This window comes from Lepidochelys kempii, chromosome 10 (genome assembly GCF_965140265.1).
Source record: "Lepidochelys kempii isolate rLepKem1 chromosome 10, rLepKem1.hap2, whole genome shotgun sequence".
Taxonomy (NCBI): domain Eukaryota; kingdom Metazoa; phylum Chordata; order Testudines; family Cheloniidae; genus Lepidochelys; species Lepidochelys kempii.
The window spans coordinates 55,115,449-55,131,169 of NC_133265.1; the positions used below are offsets into that span (position 1 = coordinate 55,115,449).

Genomic DNA, 15,721 nt, shown 5'->3' on the forward strand with positions numbered 1-15,721 from the left:
GTTTCAAATTAAATTCTCAGCACTGTGTACCTCTAGTAAGATTGGTCATCACTTTAATCTTTCAGCCATGAGATAGCCACACTAAAATTAAGCAAGTTATCTATAAAATGAAAACGTATGAAATTACATCAAATGTCCATGGAGCACATAACCAACAGAATGTTTATAAATCTTCAGCTGCATTTATTTATTAAAAATAATGTGATTGTATCCATTTTAACAGAAATATATTAAAAACTATAAAGCTCTTGTCTTCTTCCCTTGCCTCATACATTTATTGTTCCATTACATATTATATTTAACTGCTGCAAATAACTCTGTACTGATATATATGTTACCAACAACCACTGCTGAAATTCTACCCTTAGATAGACAGACATGGGAGAATTTGGCCCCAAGTAAAAAAATTTTCCTGAATGGATATGTTAATAATGAATAAAATATTAAAGTCTACCAAGTATGAACATAAATGTGTCATGTTGTATATAGCCAAGGCAACTCTCTGTATATGCTTTATTGTTGTTTTATATCCTAAAAATACACTTTGTATTTTGTAGGGAAATCTTCCACCTGATTATCATATCAGCCTGATAGATATTGGTCTTGTACTTGAATACCTCATGGGTGGAGCTTATCGCTGCAACTATACTCGAAAAAGTTTTCGGACCCTTTACAATAATTTATTTGGACCAAAGAGGGTAAGAATGTGTTAATGTTATATTTCCCCATAGTGCTGATAATCAAAATAACTAATTCTCCACTTCTTCAATCTTATGTGAACCACTGTGTGTCCATTTGATCTTCATTTAACAGCCTGTGGAGTTAATATGAGGATAATACAAAATATCTGAGCTGAAGAACAAAGACTCAGGGTCCCAATAGGTGCTAAATATGATGTGCAAGTATGCACTTTCCACGCTTCTTGGTAATTAACAAATATTTCTAACTGTGGTGTTATGCATGTTTAGCCATTCCTAGTTTTAATTTGTGAGCATGACCTTCTAAAGTTATTGTAACTGCATAAAATAGTGATATAAAATAAACACAGGGATAAACTACAACTCAGTGAGCAAGTAATTGTAATAATCCATGGGCCCAATCCAAGTAAGCCAAAGGAACTGCCTCAGAAGAGGAACAATTTTGCAAATATCTTGTAAAAGATTGCTTCCAAGAGTAAGGGCTTATTACCCAAAATAAACTGTTCTCTTGCCAGAATATAGTATTGACCGTGAAGCTAATGGAATATAAAGAGGAGTCATTTTAAGAAAATGTAATAGAACAAAGATTCTAATTTCTAAGGGGAAAAAAATAGGCAAACAGGTTTCACCACGGGCTTGTTTCTCATAGATGCCTCTGATTAAATGGGTTTGTTTTTTTGTTTTTAATTCGGAAGTGGTCTTTTTGTATCAGAGTCAAAGGATGATTTTGGGGGGGGGGCAAGATAAGAAGCTTGTGGGGGGGTTTCCCTTCCAAAATAGAGTTACAGCTACTAGCCAGATAATGTTCCTATCTATGCAAATGAAAAAATTACTTTCTTTGGCACTCTTACACCTTTGCATTTTCCCCTCCATCTAACTAGATTTCTTTTCTTTTTCTTTTTTCTTTTAAATATGCAGCCAAAAGCTCTTAAACTTTTAGGAATGGAGGTAAGTTGGATTTTTTTTTTTCATATAACTAGGAAAAACACCTTTCTGCATCATTCTGGGCTTTCTCAGTTTTATGCTGATTTAATATAAATTGTTTCTGGCTGGGATCTTCTATTTTACAGATTACTTTTGAAATACCAGCAACCTGCTTTATATTTAAGGTCTTGAGTTCTGCGTAGAGCTTTGCTCACATAATCCTCAAGCAGTTTTTTTAGTAGTATTACGTAATAACAGACTCCCATGTTGGAAAATATTGTAGATAAAACAATTTTAGATGTGAACACAGAGAACATAGTGATGAGAGAGAATACAGCAGCTGAGTAATTTATGGTCAAATCCTCTTTATATTTAAAGTGCAGTTTATGCATGGAAGATTTAGGCTGTCTATAGCAGCACGTAGAGTACAGGCACTACGTTTGTGTTACACACCGCTGTGAAAGGCAGGCTGTGTCCATACTTGTCACTTTGGTGTGTAGCTACGCACGGCAGCGAAAGGCTCTGGCAGTGGGAAGGAAAGGCTCTCACAGGGGAGAGGTAGCGAAACGCTACAGTGTTAAAGATAGCAGCATAGATGTGCGAGGGCATGGTTTGGGCATGTAGAGAGCCATGTAGGGATGTACCCTGGGGGTTAAGGCATGTAGGGCACTCTGCTTGTCTCACCTAAGCTATGTCTCCCATCTACACTACTATTTATAACTGTGCTAGCTGGACTGGCTGCATCTGTACTTACATCCTTACATGTAGATGTAGCGTAGACATAGCCTTCGATAGGTCAGAGAGGGAAATTGCTTTTTCAGTCAAGTTAACTAAGTGTTATGTTCGTTATTTTCTTCCGTTGTAAAACATAGCTAATTATTTCAGAGCATATCAGCACCGCTCTGATGTAAACAGCCCAAAGATGAGGGGGACCCGAACCTGCATCCCAGCCACAGGTCTGAGCCCTGCCCCAACCACCCCAGAACTTCAGGGAAGTTTAGATTTCGATCCAAATGTTGTACCTGGGGCCTGTCTCTCCCATGGGCCCAAACCAGAACCCTGGTTCAGATTCCAACAAACTTTGGGAAAGCTCAGTATCTGATCTGAAGGCAGAGCTAAACATTTCTAATAGATACCTTAGAACATAGCAGTTAGATACTTGGTATCTGAAAAGATTAGGGACTTTTGTATATGAAGCATATAAGTAAGCTTGTATTATCACTGTGTGAATAGTAAGGTTGCCAACCCTCCAGGATTTCCCTGGAGTCTCCAGGATTTAAAGATTAATCTTTTATTAAAGATTATGTCATGTGATGAAATCTCCAGGAATACATCCAACCAAAATTCGTAACCCTAGTGAATAGAGTTTTATGTTGAAGCTAAAGTCAGTTGTAAAATATATATGCACAAAGGCCTATGTTTTCCAAAGCAGATAAGCAGCGTTTCCTTGTATGAAGAAAGTGTAAATAAACTTAATTTTCCTCTCAGATCGACTTCATATTTTCTAACAGCTTTAGGGCAAAGTGCTCAGGTTACAGACAGCAGGAAACAAGACCTGAAGAGATGTGGTCTCATTTATATACCACAGAGTCGAGCTCTGAGATATGTGGCCTTATTCACATGCAGGTTACTCAGTATTTTCCAAGAACATATTTTGATGTTTTTATGCTTTTCTTCAGTGGCAAATGCTTTACACAGAACAAATTGAAGTGTTTTGAAGTTTAATTCTGTTTTCTTCATTGTGCAGTGGGTGCAGTTCTGTCTATCTAAAAGAAAAGAAATGGTGAAAAATAAAACTTTTTTAACTTTTAAAAAATATTCCAAAGAAATCTTTTGTGATCATGTGGAAAGAAGAGGGAATATTAACTTTCTTCATTTCCAGTTTTTTATTTTCTTTACTATTAACTATAAATTATTTGGTATTTTGCAATCATCGCTTCTTCTTTTATACCAAAAAAATGCAGTTCTCGTCTTCGGATTTGAAATGGCACTTGGCTGTGTGTGCACAGCCTTTTCCTTGAAAGACAGATAACATTTTTTCTAAATGCATGTGAATAATGACCACTGCAATTTCTCTAAGGACCACTTCTCCCTTCCTGAAATTGTTGGAAAGTAGGAAGAAGTGAGATGAATTTAAGGAAAAAGTGAAGACTTCTGCTTGGAATCTCAGGCTCTAAAAGAGTGGTTCTCCAACTTTTGTACTGGTGACCCCTTTCACGTACCAAGCCTCTGAGTACGACCCCCCTTATCAATTAAAAACACTTTTAAATATATTTAATACCATTATAAATGCTGGAGGCAAAGCGGGATTTGGGATGGAGGATGACAGCTCACGACCCCCCATGTAATAACCTCATGACCCCCTGAGGGGTCCTGACCCCCCAGTTTGAGAATCCCTGCTCTAAAATTTAATTCTGAACTTGGATATATAGCTCATGCTGCTGCATACTTCCTTAAAAGAATCTAGTGCACTTTGTATGCACAAGGATTGATGTTATAAAGTGTTTATCACCACTACTTGCACTTCATCTCTGATAGTGGAATCGAGCCCTAAAAATTATCAATAGCTCTATCTATAGTGATATATGTAGTATTCTTCCTACATTGTTTAAACCTTAATTTTCCCAACATGGCTTTTCTCCCTTTAGGATCCTGCTCCATTGTCTGTATCTCCCTTCAGTTACTTCCATGTTGGTTCCTGTAGTAATGGCCTATCCTCCTTATCCTTTTAGGAAATGGGATAGTTATACCTTCAGTTTGTACTGCATACATACGAGGAGATTCCTTATTCAAAGGTGAACATTCCCTTTAGTATCTTAACTCTGTTCCTAAGGATTCTGTCTATCTGCCTTTTCCCTTTGCCTGTTTTCCCTTCTCTTCATCTGCATGTTGGTTTAAAAATTGCTTTGATGCCTGATATGAAGCATTATTCTGCAGGAATAGAGAGAGACCATATCAAATCAGAGACTACAGCGTAATCTACTTATAGTGAAGCTCCATTGACAATTCAATAGAATAAAAGTCCTAAGTTGTTTCAGTTTACCGCAAAGCAACCAGGGCAATTACACATGCAGTACAATTCCACTTATACTCTAGCTGGCTTGTGTAAAGTGATAACTTTAATATAATAGGGTTCTACTATATTCATAGAATGTTAGTGACTCATAATGAAGCATGCAAGTAATGGTTCTGTGGCCAAAATGTTAACCCAGGAGTGCTAGCCCAATTCATGATCTGTTGATAAGGTATTATTTCATTATTTTGTTTTTGGCATTCTTTATAGAAACAAATCAGAAATTAAATTACAGAACATGATGTAATTCAAGGAACATAGGCTTCTTGTTAATGGGAAGTTCACATTTTCTTTTGGAAATGCCAGTAGTCATCTCAACATGTTCTTTATGCATGGAATAGGGGTCAAAATAGCTTTCAGAATTCAGTGGCAAGAATTTTGTTTTGCTTTCCTTTAGGATGATGAGCCTCCAACCAAAGGGAAGAAGAAGAAGAAAAAGAAAAAGGAGGAAGAGATAGATATTGATGTGGATGACCCAGAAGTCAGCCGCTTTCAGTACCCATTTCATGAACTCATGGTATGGGCAGTGCTGATGAAACGGCAGAAGATGGCACTCTTTCTTTGGCAGCGAGGGGAGGAGACCATGGCCAAAGCACTTGTGGCATGTAAACTGTACAAATCCATGGCCCATGAGTCTTCAGAGAGTGAACTGGTGGATGACATCTCTCAGGATTTGGACAACAACTCAAAGTTAGTTAATTGGCACATAGTGCATAATTCATTTGTATATATGGGGCCATATGGACTGCTCAAAGTTATTTTTGAGCAATTGTAATTAATTTTTAAGATGGTGGGTCACGAGGGATGATTGTTTGGCCCATTTTTCTGACCAACCTTTTTCATCTATGAAGTTTGAGGATATAAGTACAAGACTGGGATGCAAGAACTTTTGAGTTATCATATCTTGGAGTCCCTCTGTGGCCTTAGGAAAATTGCTTAACCTCTCTGCCTGTTTCCTCCTTTATAAAATAAAATTAGTTTACCTCACTAGGTCAGGATTAACTGATGTATATGAATTCTCTGAAGCGGTAAATTTCGTCTACTAAGTTTTATCACAAACAGTCTCACAAGAGCTGTGACAGAAGTTGTCATGTTTGAAGGTGATTAAAAATAAAAATAAGTTTAAAGGGAATGAAAATTATGTGTTACTCTATGCACTCTACTTGGTTTTGTTAGTCTCTGTGCCTTATTGCTTTTTTAGTTTTAAACAAATTTCTTCAAAACTTTCAAATGTAATTGGCTTTATTATAATTGTCCTTAGAATGTTAGAAGTTTACAATATGACAATTACAACTTCTATAGTGCCTGTAATCAAAGGATCAAAAATATTTCACAAGCAATAATGACATTTCTAGTCAATAGCTTCTTAAGCACCAAAGTTAATTATCATTTATATTTTTTTGTGTGGAGCTTTTGCATGCTAGCACAAATCATGATTGAGGCCCAGTTGTGCTTGATGCTGTACAAACACATGGGAAAACACTGTACCAGCCCAAAAGAGTTTACAATCAAATTTAAGGGAACACTAAAATTTTTAAGCAAAGTTCATCAGATTCTTTTTGCATGTCTCCTTTTCTTCAGAGATTTTGGCCAGCTGGCTGTTGAGTTGTTAGATCAATCCTATAAACATGATGAACAGGTTGCCATGAAATTGCTGACCTATGAACTGAAAAACTGGAGTAACTCCACCTGCCTAAAACTTGCTGTGGCAGCTAAACACAGGGACTTCATAGCTCACACTTGCAGCCAGATGTTATTAACAGACATGTGGATGGGGCGGCTACGCATGCGGAAAAACCCAGGCCTTAAGGTATTTCTTCTACACAATTGCAGTAATTTCCTTGGCACTGATGTTGAAGATACAGCTATGGCATATAGTATTGTATCATATTTAGTATATTTATTCATATAACCATTCAGCCCCCTAATTATAGGGGTGCTTTAAAAGTATTTCTTTTGTGAAGCTAATTTTTCTGGCTCCTTACCTCAGAATATTTAAGTGACAACATCCCCACGGCAGAGGGGGGTAGTAGGCAATAAAAGGCTTAGTATGCTTTAAATCTGGAAGCAAAGCCAGATATATGACAAAAGCTGTTCATTTAAGTTTATACCCCAGCCATGAAAATTAGTTATATTACATGAGAAGCCAAAAGACATTCATCATGCTCAGCTACTACTGTGGTGAAGGCCACATAATAAAGCATGTGAGACAGAGAACAAACCACATGTGACAAATGCTAGTCACATCTCTTAATGCAATACTGGAAGGAGCTCAGATAGTACAGTGAAAAGGGTGGTATAAGAACCAATGTAGAATAGCAAAGAGTAGAACGATGGGAAAAAAACACATTTTTTAGGAAGAATCTTTTCTTATTTTGTGGGCTTGAACACTTGTTCTGCTGATTTCTCTGTCTTTCCATTGATGAGACTCAGGTGATTGTTCAAGAGTGGGTTCAAAGAATGAATAACTGCTAAACATGAATAATGTTAAGTTTGGCAAAGGGGAGACACATGATACACACAGTGTGAAGAATGTTTTGGTGTTGCTTGTGAGGAGGATAATATATGATTTTCTGGGCTATAATCAGGTGAAATCCTTCTCTTATCCTATATTGTTAAAACTGCCTTCCACATGTAGGCCTGTCACCTTGATGTCATCTCCAACCCATCTCTCATTTTCTCACTTCCAGGTCATCACCAGATCCAGTTGATTTTTCACACCATAACATCTACAATATCCATCTTTATGTTTCTTCTTCTCCTGCCAACATCCTGATCCATTCTCTGCTTTTCTCTCTTCTTGACCTGTCTCATCTTCAAGTCTCTCACTTTCCACTTCTCTCCAACTCTTGCGTCAAATCTCACGATCCTCTCCCTTCTTTCAGATCACATCTCTCCCTTGTTAAATCTATTCACTGACTCCCTTCCTCTTCCATGCAAAATTCAGCCTTCCCTAACCTTCCAGTTCTATCCTCCTCACCTGTATTTCCCCCAAACCTTCTATTCTCATTCCCTCCCCTAACTACTCCTTTTATCTCGTCCTCCAACTCTTTTTAAGTGCCTTCTTGCATGCTATCTCTCATGCTTAGAAAGCTTTCCCAGTTGTTGTTTGCTAAGCTTCCCCCTTTTATTCTTTCAAAACTCTTCTGAGAACCCCCTGTTTCACATCAGACTAATTTATAAGCTTTGGTAAGAACCTGCTCCCTTCACCATCCTGCTGTGTTTTGTTCCTCTGAATTTAGCTGATGAACTCTGTCCTGCAACACTTTTACCTTCTGATGTGTTTCATTGCAATGTATCTACAGATATAAGTCTTCCAGAGCAAGCTCCATGTTCTATCTTAAAACTCATTACAGTGCTATGTGTAATACTTGTGCTTTGTAAATACTAATTATTTCAGTAGCTTCCTGTATGTTGAATGTGATTCAGAGAAATGATGGCGACAAAAGAAATAATGTTGTTTTTTAAAAAATCTAATGATGCATTGAAGTGATACCTCTTTTCTTGCCCAGGTTATAATGGGGATTCTCTTCCCGCCAACCATCCTGTTCCTAGAGTTTCGCACTTCTGATGATTTTTCCTATCAGACATCAAGAGAAAATGAAGATGGCAAAGAAAAAGAGGAGGAAAATGTGGTTGGTACTAAACCTTATCAGAATGTTCTTAACTTAGCCAGCATACTTAATATTCAGAATTGCCTACAGTTATGCCATTGGCCACTTCAGATTGAAATCTGCAAATTTTCCATGTCACCTGTCTGTGTAGAAACAAAAATCCTTGTATATTAGAGTATTGAGACTATATAGGCCACATTATCAGCCAGTGTGAATTTGATGTAGCTGTATTGAGATCAGTGGAGGTATGCCAATTTACAACAGCTAAGAACCTCGCCTTGTATTTTTCAAAGTGCAATGGAAATGGATGATTAGAGAATAGAGTCCTATTGTTCAGAAGGAAGCTTTCTGTAGCTGACAGATGATTGAGCATCATGACTGAAAGAACTTCTCATAGGTGATATTGTATTGGTGACAAGCTGCCAGTTTCTGTCTTCCAGGATGCAAATGCTGATACAGGCTCCCGAAAAGGAGATGAAGAGAATGGAAACAAAAAGCAACGGAGCCTTCCTATTGGAAAAAAAATCTATGAATTCTATAATGCACCTATTGTAAAGTTCTGGTTTTATACGGTGAGTAATTCATCTTGACTTTTGATTATTAACAATTTGTTACTTTATATTAATTTAAAACAAAATAATGGGGAAACATCTTGATATATAGTTTAAAGAACAGGTACAAACAAAATGCACTTTGGCCTTGGCATCTGTTTCTCTTATGAATTTATACCGCTTCTAGCATCATCGTACATGAACACATAACAAAATTCACATCGCACATGGTCTAACTCCCATTAAAACGTAAGAAGACACAGTTAAAATCTTTTAAATTGTTTTTCCATCTTCTGTGTTGCTTTATTGTATCTAATTTTTTTAAATACCAAAAAGTTCAAAAGTCTCCACTCATTCTGGATTTCCAGCTTGTGACAACTGTGGCCATTATTTCCCCATTTGACTTTTATTAAGTTTGTAAGCATTCGGTATAGTTTGAAAATCAGCCCCTAGCATCAAGAAAAAGCCAAGGGATGATTTGATTGCAGTCTATAAGTACCTACATGGGGAACAAATATTTAATAATGGTCTCTTCAGTCTAGCAGACAAAGGTATAACATGATCCAATGACTGGAAGTTGAAGCTAGACAAATTTGGACTGGAAATAAGGTAATTTTTTAACAGTGAGTAATTAACCATTGGAACAATTTACCAAGGATTGTGGTGGACTCTCCATTACTGGCCGTTTTTAAATCAAGATTGGATGCTTTTCTAAAAGATCTGTTCTAGGAATTATTTTGGGAAGTTCTATGGCCCGTGTTATACAGGAGGTCAGTCTAGATGCTCCCAATGGTTCCTTCTGGCCTTGGTATCTATGAAACTTGAACATCCAAAATTAGTGGACAATTATGAATATGTTCCTGAATATTAGGTATGTTTCTGCTGATTTACACTTATGTTCTGTACTTTATACACTTAAACTTGCTGCAAATGACTCTGTGTACAAATTTTAGAAGGATCTCAAGTAACTAAATGCTGTCTATGCAGCCATGGACAAAGCAGTTACTGTGTAACAGCCCTGCACACTAATGCCTAGAGTCCATGGACATAAAGGATTCTTTTTTCCAGATATCATACCTGGGTTACTTAATGCTGTTCAATTATATAATCTTGGTGCGGATGGACCGCTGGCCCTCACTCCAGGAATGGATTGTCATATCCTATATTGTGACTCTGGCTTTAGAGAAAGTAAGAGAGGTAATGTGAATCACACCAATAACTGCTATTTTACATAATAATGGGGAAGAACTTGCCATTTATAAATAAATGGTGAATGGTGGCTGGAGGAGTAGTGTAGACAGGCAAGCCTTGCATGAGGCAGGAGATTCCCTTCCCTGCACCTCCTCCAAATCTATACCAGTGGCAGGGGACTTCAACTACTACCCACTCCAGGGCTCTCAGAACTGTCCTGCCTGAGCAAAAGATCAGTCAAAAATTCCATTAGGTAATTTTTGCAGTTTCCTGAATTCACTGCCCCTTTCTTACGTATATTTCCCTGGGGGGGGCCTGAGGATATAATCTCTAAATAGCCTCCTGTTATGCACAATTAATGTATGTTGCATTGATCAGTTATGGTGTATGATGAAGAGGTTGGGAGGGAGGAAAGTGTTTTGTATGTAAATTCGTAGTAGTATTTAATTCATTATAATCTCGGATCTTACAGATTGGTAGCACAGCACAAAAACCCACTGCCAAATCAATTCACCCCACTGTAGTTCCCTCCCAGTCTGTATCCCCTTTGACCCACCGTGTTCCTAAAATAAACATCTCATATAATTTTGATTTGGATATAAATATGGACAAAAAGTTAATGGACCACAGCCTGTGAATTAAGCGACTGTGATGAAATCCTACGGTTAAATGAAAGTTGGGTCAAAATAGAAAAATTAAATGGAGTCTGTAAGCAGTGATGTGCTCTGCTGCAGAGACAAATCCTGCTCACCATGTAAGTAGTCCTGATGAAACCCATTACACCCAGTCAGACTGCCCTCTGTCTCACCACCATTATTTTAAAAATGCACTCCACAGATTTTCTTCAGGATTTTTTCCCTTTGCTTTTAGATTCTGATGTCGGAGCCAGGCAAGCTGAGCCAGAAAGTAAAAGTCTGGCTGCAGGAATACTGGAATATCACTGATATGGTGGCTATTTCAGTATTTATAATTGGAGCAATTCTTCGCCTACAGAACCAGCCTTACATGGGTTATGGAAGAGTAATCTACTGTGTGGATATCATTTTCTGGTACATTCGAGTACTGGATATCTTTGGTGTGAACAAGTATTTGGGACCCTATGTCATGATGATTGGAAAAATGGTTAGTACCTCTGTAGCTAGAGGCTTGCTTTTAAGGATGCATCTTAAACTATGTAAGAAAGCAGATTTGGGAAAGTAAGATAATTTCCTCTTCTAGATACCAATCCTGCAACTGTTGCTCACCTATTTGATCTGTGAATAAGGGCTGCAGAATAGGGCTCTTAATCTTGACTCATGAATTGCATACTCCCACAGAGATTTTGGGTACACCAATAATAACCTTAATTCAAGAGATAATTTTTCTCAAATTGTTTCAATACCTTTTATCCTTAACACCCTGCTTTTCTGTCCTATTGCAGTCTCTTCAGAATAGTCTAGTTAATCTCAGTATAAGTCTCAGTGAACCATTTTAGGGTATTTCCCTTCATAAAAGTAGGATTTAAAATGTATAAGTTTAGAGTCGGATTCTCAGAGGCCCTTTTAGGATCTTCGACTCCCATTGACTTCAGTTAGAGTTGTGGTTGCCCAGAGCTTGTGGTTCTTAATATCTAAGCCAAACTGGCTTTCCTCCAACAAAGCATAGTATTAAACCGCTTCCAGTTAATGGAACTAATATATTTGGAGCTTTGTGCTGCCAATATTGTAAAAATAGGCTCCCATAAAATTATCCTCCTTAGCGTATAATAAACCCAGTATACCAAGGATACACATACTCATAAGGAGGAGGGGAGCAGCTCTAGGGAGTCCGCTTGATTTTCCATTTAATTGAATATAACTGTAACTAAGAAAGGAGGTGAAACAACACAGACTTCTGTTAAGATGAACTTTTCTGGAACATATGTATTTGGGGTTTCAGGCTCCTAGATCACTTTGGTGACTTTGAAAATTTTGCCCTCTGTTCCTAAAATATATATTGAGTATATATTTATGATACGAGGGAGTATTCAACTTGAGAGAGATGAAGAGATGAAGTTCTTTTAGCACTTAGAGATGAAAATACCTTTCACTTGGTGCATTCCAAAGTCAAAACGTTGCACAACAGCAGTGTTCGTATGTAAGCCTCTCGCGCAGGGGTAACTTAGCAGCAAACAGAGAGGGAAAGCACCACCAGCAGCAGAGAAGTCATTGTATACTTCCCTTCAAGTCAGTGGCAGAATTTTAACAAGAGCCACTGTCCAACATGTTGCTGCCTCTGTGTGTTCAGGGAAAGTATGGCTAGAAAGAGTTCAAATATATACTCTTGTCACTGGCCCAAGCACTTATATGAAGATGCTCACTCTGCTTTCTCTTTCCGAAAATAAGTACGTTATTTATTTGTTGCTATTGTCATTGCTGCTGTTATACAGTTTCATGGCACCATAAATGTACACCATACCATGCCAGGCATAGGAAAGTTCATAGGCCCAGAACCTCCACTGCAACTGAGGAGCACACGATCTTACTCAGGAGAGGTGCTGCAAAGGTGGCTTTAAGCCACCTTTGTGCAACCCAGATCCTGGGACCCTGAAGGCTGCTCTGATTTGAACTGACTGACTTCAGCCCAAGGGCCATTACAGCAGCAAGAGATTGCCAGGACACAAGTATGCCTTCTAATCTAGCAGTTAACACTGTGGCAAATTATGCTGATTTGAGAGGTCTCTTGGCTTGGTAGGACAGGGTAAAGTGTCCCTAATGCAGGGGGAATCTGGTCTGTAAAGCCATATAGTCTGATAGTCCTTTTAGTTGAAAAGCATATTACCTGTTTAAATGGATCTTGGCAATTTTTTTACACTTTATATGTTTTCGGCTCATGAGCAGTATTTGTAAAAGCATAATAATATCTGGGAAACAACTAGTTTGGGGAAATTTTTTTTATTCTCGTGAATCTTTCTTGGTGGTTTTCCTGCACACACTCTCCTACACACGTTCTTTCGTGTACGTAACTTCTGATTATGACAAAAATATTTGTGTGGTCCCTCTGTCCAGATGATTGACATGCTGTACTTTGTGGTCATCATGCTTGTGGTTCTGATGAGTTTCGGAGTAGCCCGCCAAGCTATCCTGCACCCAGATGAGGAGCCCTCTTGGAGACTAGCCCGCAACATCTTCTATATGCCCTACTGGATGATCTATGGAGAGGTGTTTGCAGACCAGATAGACCGTAAGAGTAGAATTCATAGTAAGATTCTGTTTCCTGTTTCTGAGGCAGATGATCAGATCCAAATTAATGAAAATGACTGTTTTTAATTTGGAATTGGTGTTTGTCTTTGTTTGCTTTCGTGGCAGATTCCAGACTTCCAAACACCACTTTCTCCTCCCCACCACAGTACCATTGGGAATCCTCTGCCTTTCAGCATATGTTCTAATTCAATTACTTTTGACAGTGGTGCAGTCTGAAACACTTGCCAATCTTGGATGTTAAGAATATTACCTCTGAGGTGCTCCACTTCCTCAAGAAGTGGGTCAAGAGGGTCAAGAAGAGAGAATCCTTGAGTTACTGTTGAACCTGGACTCTGATTCATCACCGGACTCTGATTCAGGAAAGCACTTAAGTACAAGCTTAACTTCTAAATTCATGCTTAAACCCTATTGACTTCAGTGGGACTTAAACATGTGCTTTCCTGAAATGAGGCCTATAAGAATTAATTGTGGAGCCATAGGTCTCCACACATGCTTTAGAGCAAGGGTTCTCAGCCTTTTCAGTACAGAGCCCCCTCCCTTAGCAATATGTGAAGGTCAGGGTGGTCACAACCCCCTGACTTCTGGTTTAGAACATATGTTCCTAGGGTATTTTAGGTGATCAGTAACTTTTGATATGATCCTTTTGCCAGACAGTCTGGATATATATCACAAAGGTCCTGGCTCCCTTCATTTCTGGGGGGAAGGCCAGTATCTATCAAAACATGAGCCTTGCCAGCTGGAGGACAAGCTGTGATATCCTCAGCTGGGAATGTAGATGCTTGTTGTTAACAAAGAAATGAAATGGAGGGGCAAGAAACAGGGCTAACAATAAAAATTGGTAATGCTTTAAAATCCTATTTGGACTGTTTACAAAATGTAATATTACCAAAGTGGCCCTTTGCTCTGATTTTGTGACTCAGCAACACACTGAAGTTAAGAATGGTGCAATCTAGAGCAGTAATTCCAGTTAGTTTTGATCATGATGAAGAGTGTTAAGTAGGAGTGGGGAATAAAATCAAGGAGAAAAGAGAAAATTATTCCCAAATATATCATAGCTCCATCCTCAACCTTTATAGAACCATAGCCTTGCTTTGGCCACCTTGAACTCACTGGGAGCCCCTAGCACCTCTATCTGAGGACAAAACATGGCCTTTAGTAACATCAGCCACTCTTTGGAGGTATTAGCTAACCCTCAACATAACAACAGAGTTAACTTAATTTGCAATAGAGTTTCTGCCTTAACTCCAGATTCCTTTGATTATGTGTTTTAATCAGATCCTTACATTTTACAGTATTTTGTAATTGTTTAACTTCCATTTTCCCCCCTTATACTAAGGGTTATATGGTCTAATCATTAGTGGTCAGAACTCCCTTCCGCATAGGAGGGAGGAAATGGCTATATGGGCTGTGCCATTAATCTGGTCCTGCAGTTACACTGTTGTAGTGATGTTTTGTTTAGATAGGACACCGAAACACTCTTTTCTTCTTCCTTTCTCTCATAAATATTACTGTAACTTACAATATATAAAATTATTCTTGGAAATAATTGGATCAACCCAGTTACGTAATACATGCTGCCCCAGCTTCTAAGTGGTCTGGATAAGTCTCTGATGGGTTGATTCCATGTTGGGAGAAATGACTAAGGCAGAGATTGAGGCTATTGCTGCAGTCCACGTGGTTCACAGTATGTACACAAATTCCTGTTCACCTTGAACACAGATGGTAAAAGCAACAGCAAAGTCTCATGTAGACAGGTCTGTTTTTCTCATAAGTCAGCTAAAACATACACTGTTCTCAGCACCTATAGCTCTCCCTGTCTCTGTATCTTGCTTTACATGCACTGTCCCAGCTCTGATCTTTGTTTCAATCGTACCCCGACTATACACCATAAAGTCCGATTGTGGGAAAATGTGATTAGCCAAGGACTCAGAAAATCCTACCTCAGCAAGGTGAAAGACCACTTGGGGTCTAACAAAAGGTAGATTACACAGGGCTTATCTACACAAGAGATTTTTCCAGTTATACTAATATAGTTATATTGGTATAGTTAAACCAATGTAGTTATTCTTATATAACTCTCTATGTGAACACTCTTATTTCAGAATAAGAGTGGTTTTATTCAGCTTAGCTTAAACTGCTTCCAGAGTGACACAATCAAAACTGGAAAAAGGTACTCTTACACTGAAATAAGAATGTCCACATGGGAAGTTATATCTGTTAAATTATATTGGTTTAAAGTTCACAGTTACCTTAAACAGTTATAACTTTCCCGTGTAGACAGGCCCATAAGCACCTACTTTCTAAAGACCATTCTGCTTTCAAAGACAATAGGTTTCAATCTAATCTTTCTATGAGTGTAAGTTAGCTCCCCTTAACAATTTACCTGGATGTGACTACAGTAGGCAATCCAACCAATATGTCAGATATGGTGAGGTCTTTTTGCCACACA

The 15,721-nt window shown here is 38.3% G+C and overlaps 1 protein-coding gene and 1 long non-coding RNA gene across 3 annotated transcripts in view; one reads left to right on the forward strand and one right to left on the reverse strand.

Moving 5' to 3' along the window:
* TRPM1 (transient receptor potential cation channel subfamily M member 1) overlaps positions 1–15,721 on the forward strand; it is a 136,628-nt gene that overhangs the window by 101,298 nt on the left and 19,609 nt on the right. The window contains exons 14-22 of the mRNA XM_073303660.1: positions 558–698; positions 1,617–1,646; positions 5,093–5,385; positions 6,277–6,505; positions 8,208–8,330; positions 8,750–8,881; positions 9,929–10,057; positions 10,922–11,173; positions 13,078–13,270. Of these exons, the coding sequence (XP_073159761.1) occupies positions 558–698; positions 1,617–1,646; positions 5,093–5,385; positions 6,277–6,505; positions 8,208–8,330; positions 8,750–8,881; positions 9,929–10,057; positions 10,922–11,173; positions 13,078–13,270 (1,522 nt within the window). The remainder of the gene's footprint in view (positions 1–557; positions 699–1,616; positions 1,647–5,092; positions 5,386–6,276; positions 6,506–8,207; positions 8,331–8,749; positions 8,882–9,928; positions 10,058–10,921; positions 11,174–13,077; positions 13,271–15,721) is intronic.
* LOC140894877 (uncharacterized) overlaps positions 1–15,721 on the reverse strand; it is a 99,835-nt gene that overhangs the window by 56,323 nt on the left and 27,791 nt on the right. The window contains exon 4 of one of the 2 annotated variants that reach the window (XR_012153974.1): positions 1,930–3,388. The exons of the other annotated variant lie outside the window; for it this stretch is intronic. This is a non-coding gene — a long non-coding RNA (uncharacterized lncRNA). Of the gene's footprint in view, positions 1–1,929; positions 3,389–15,721 lie in introns of those variants that run through there. 2 annotated transcript variants of the gene reach the window in all.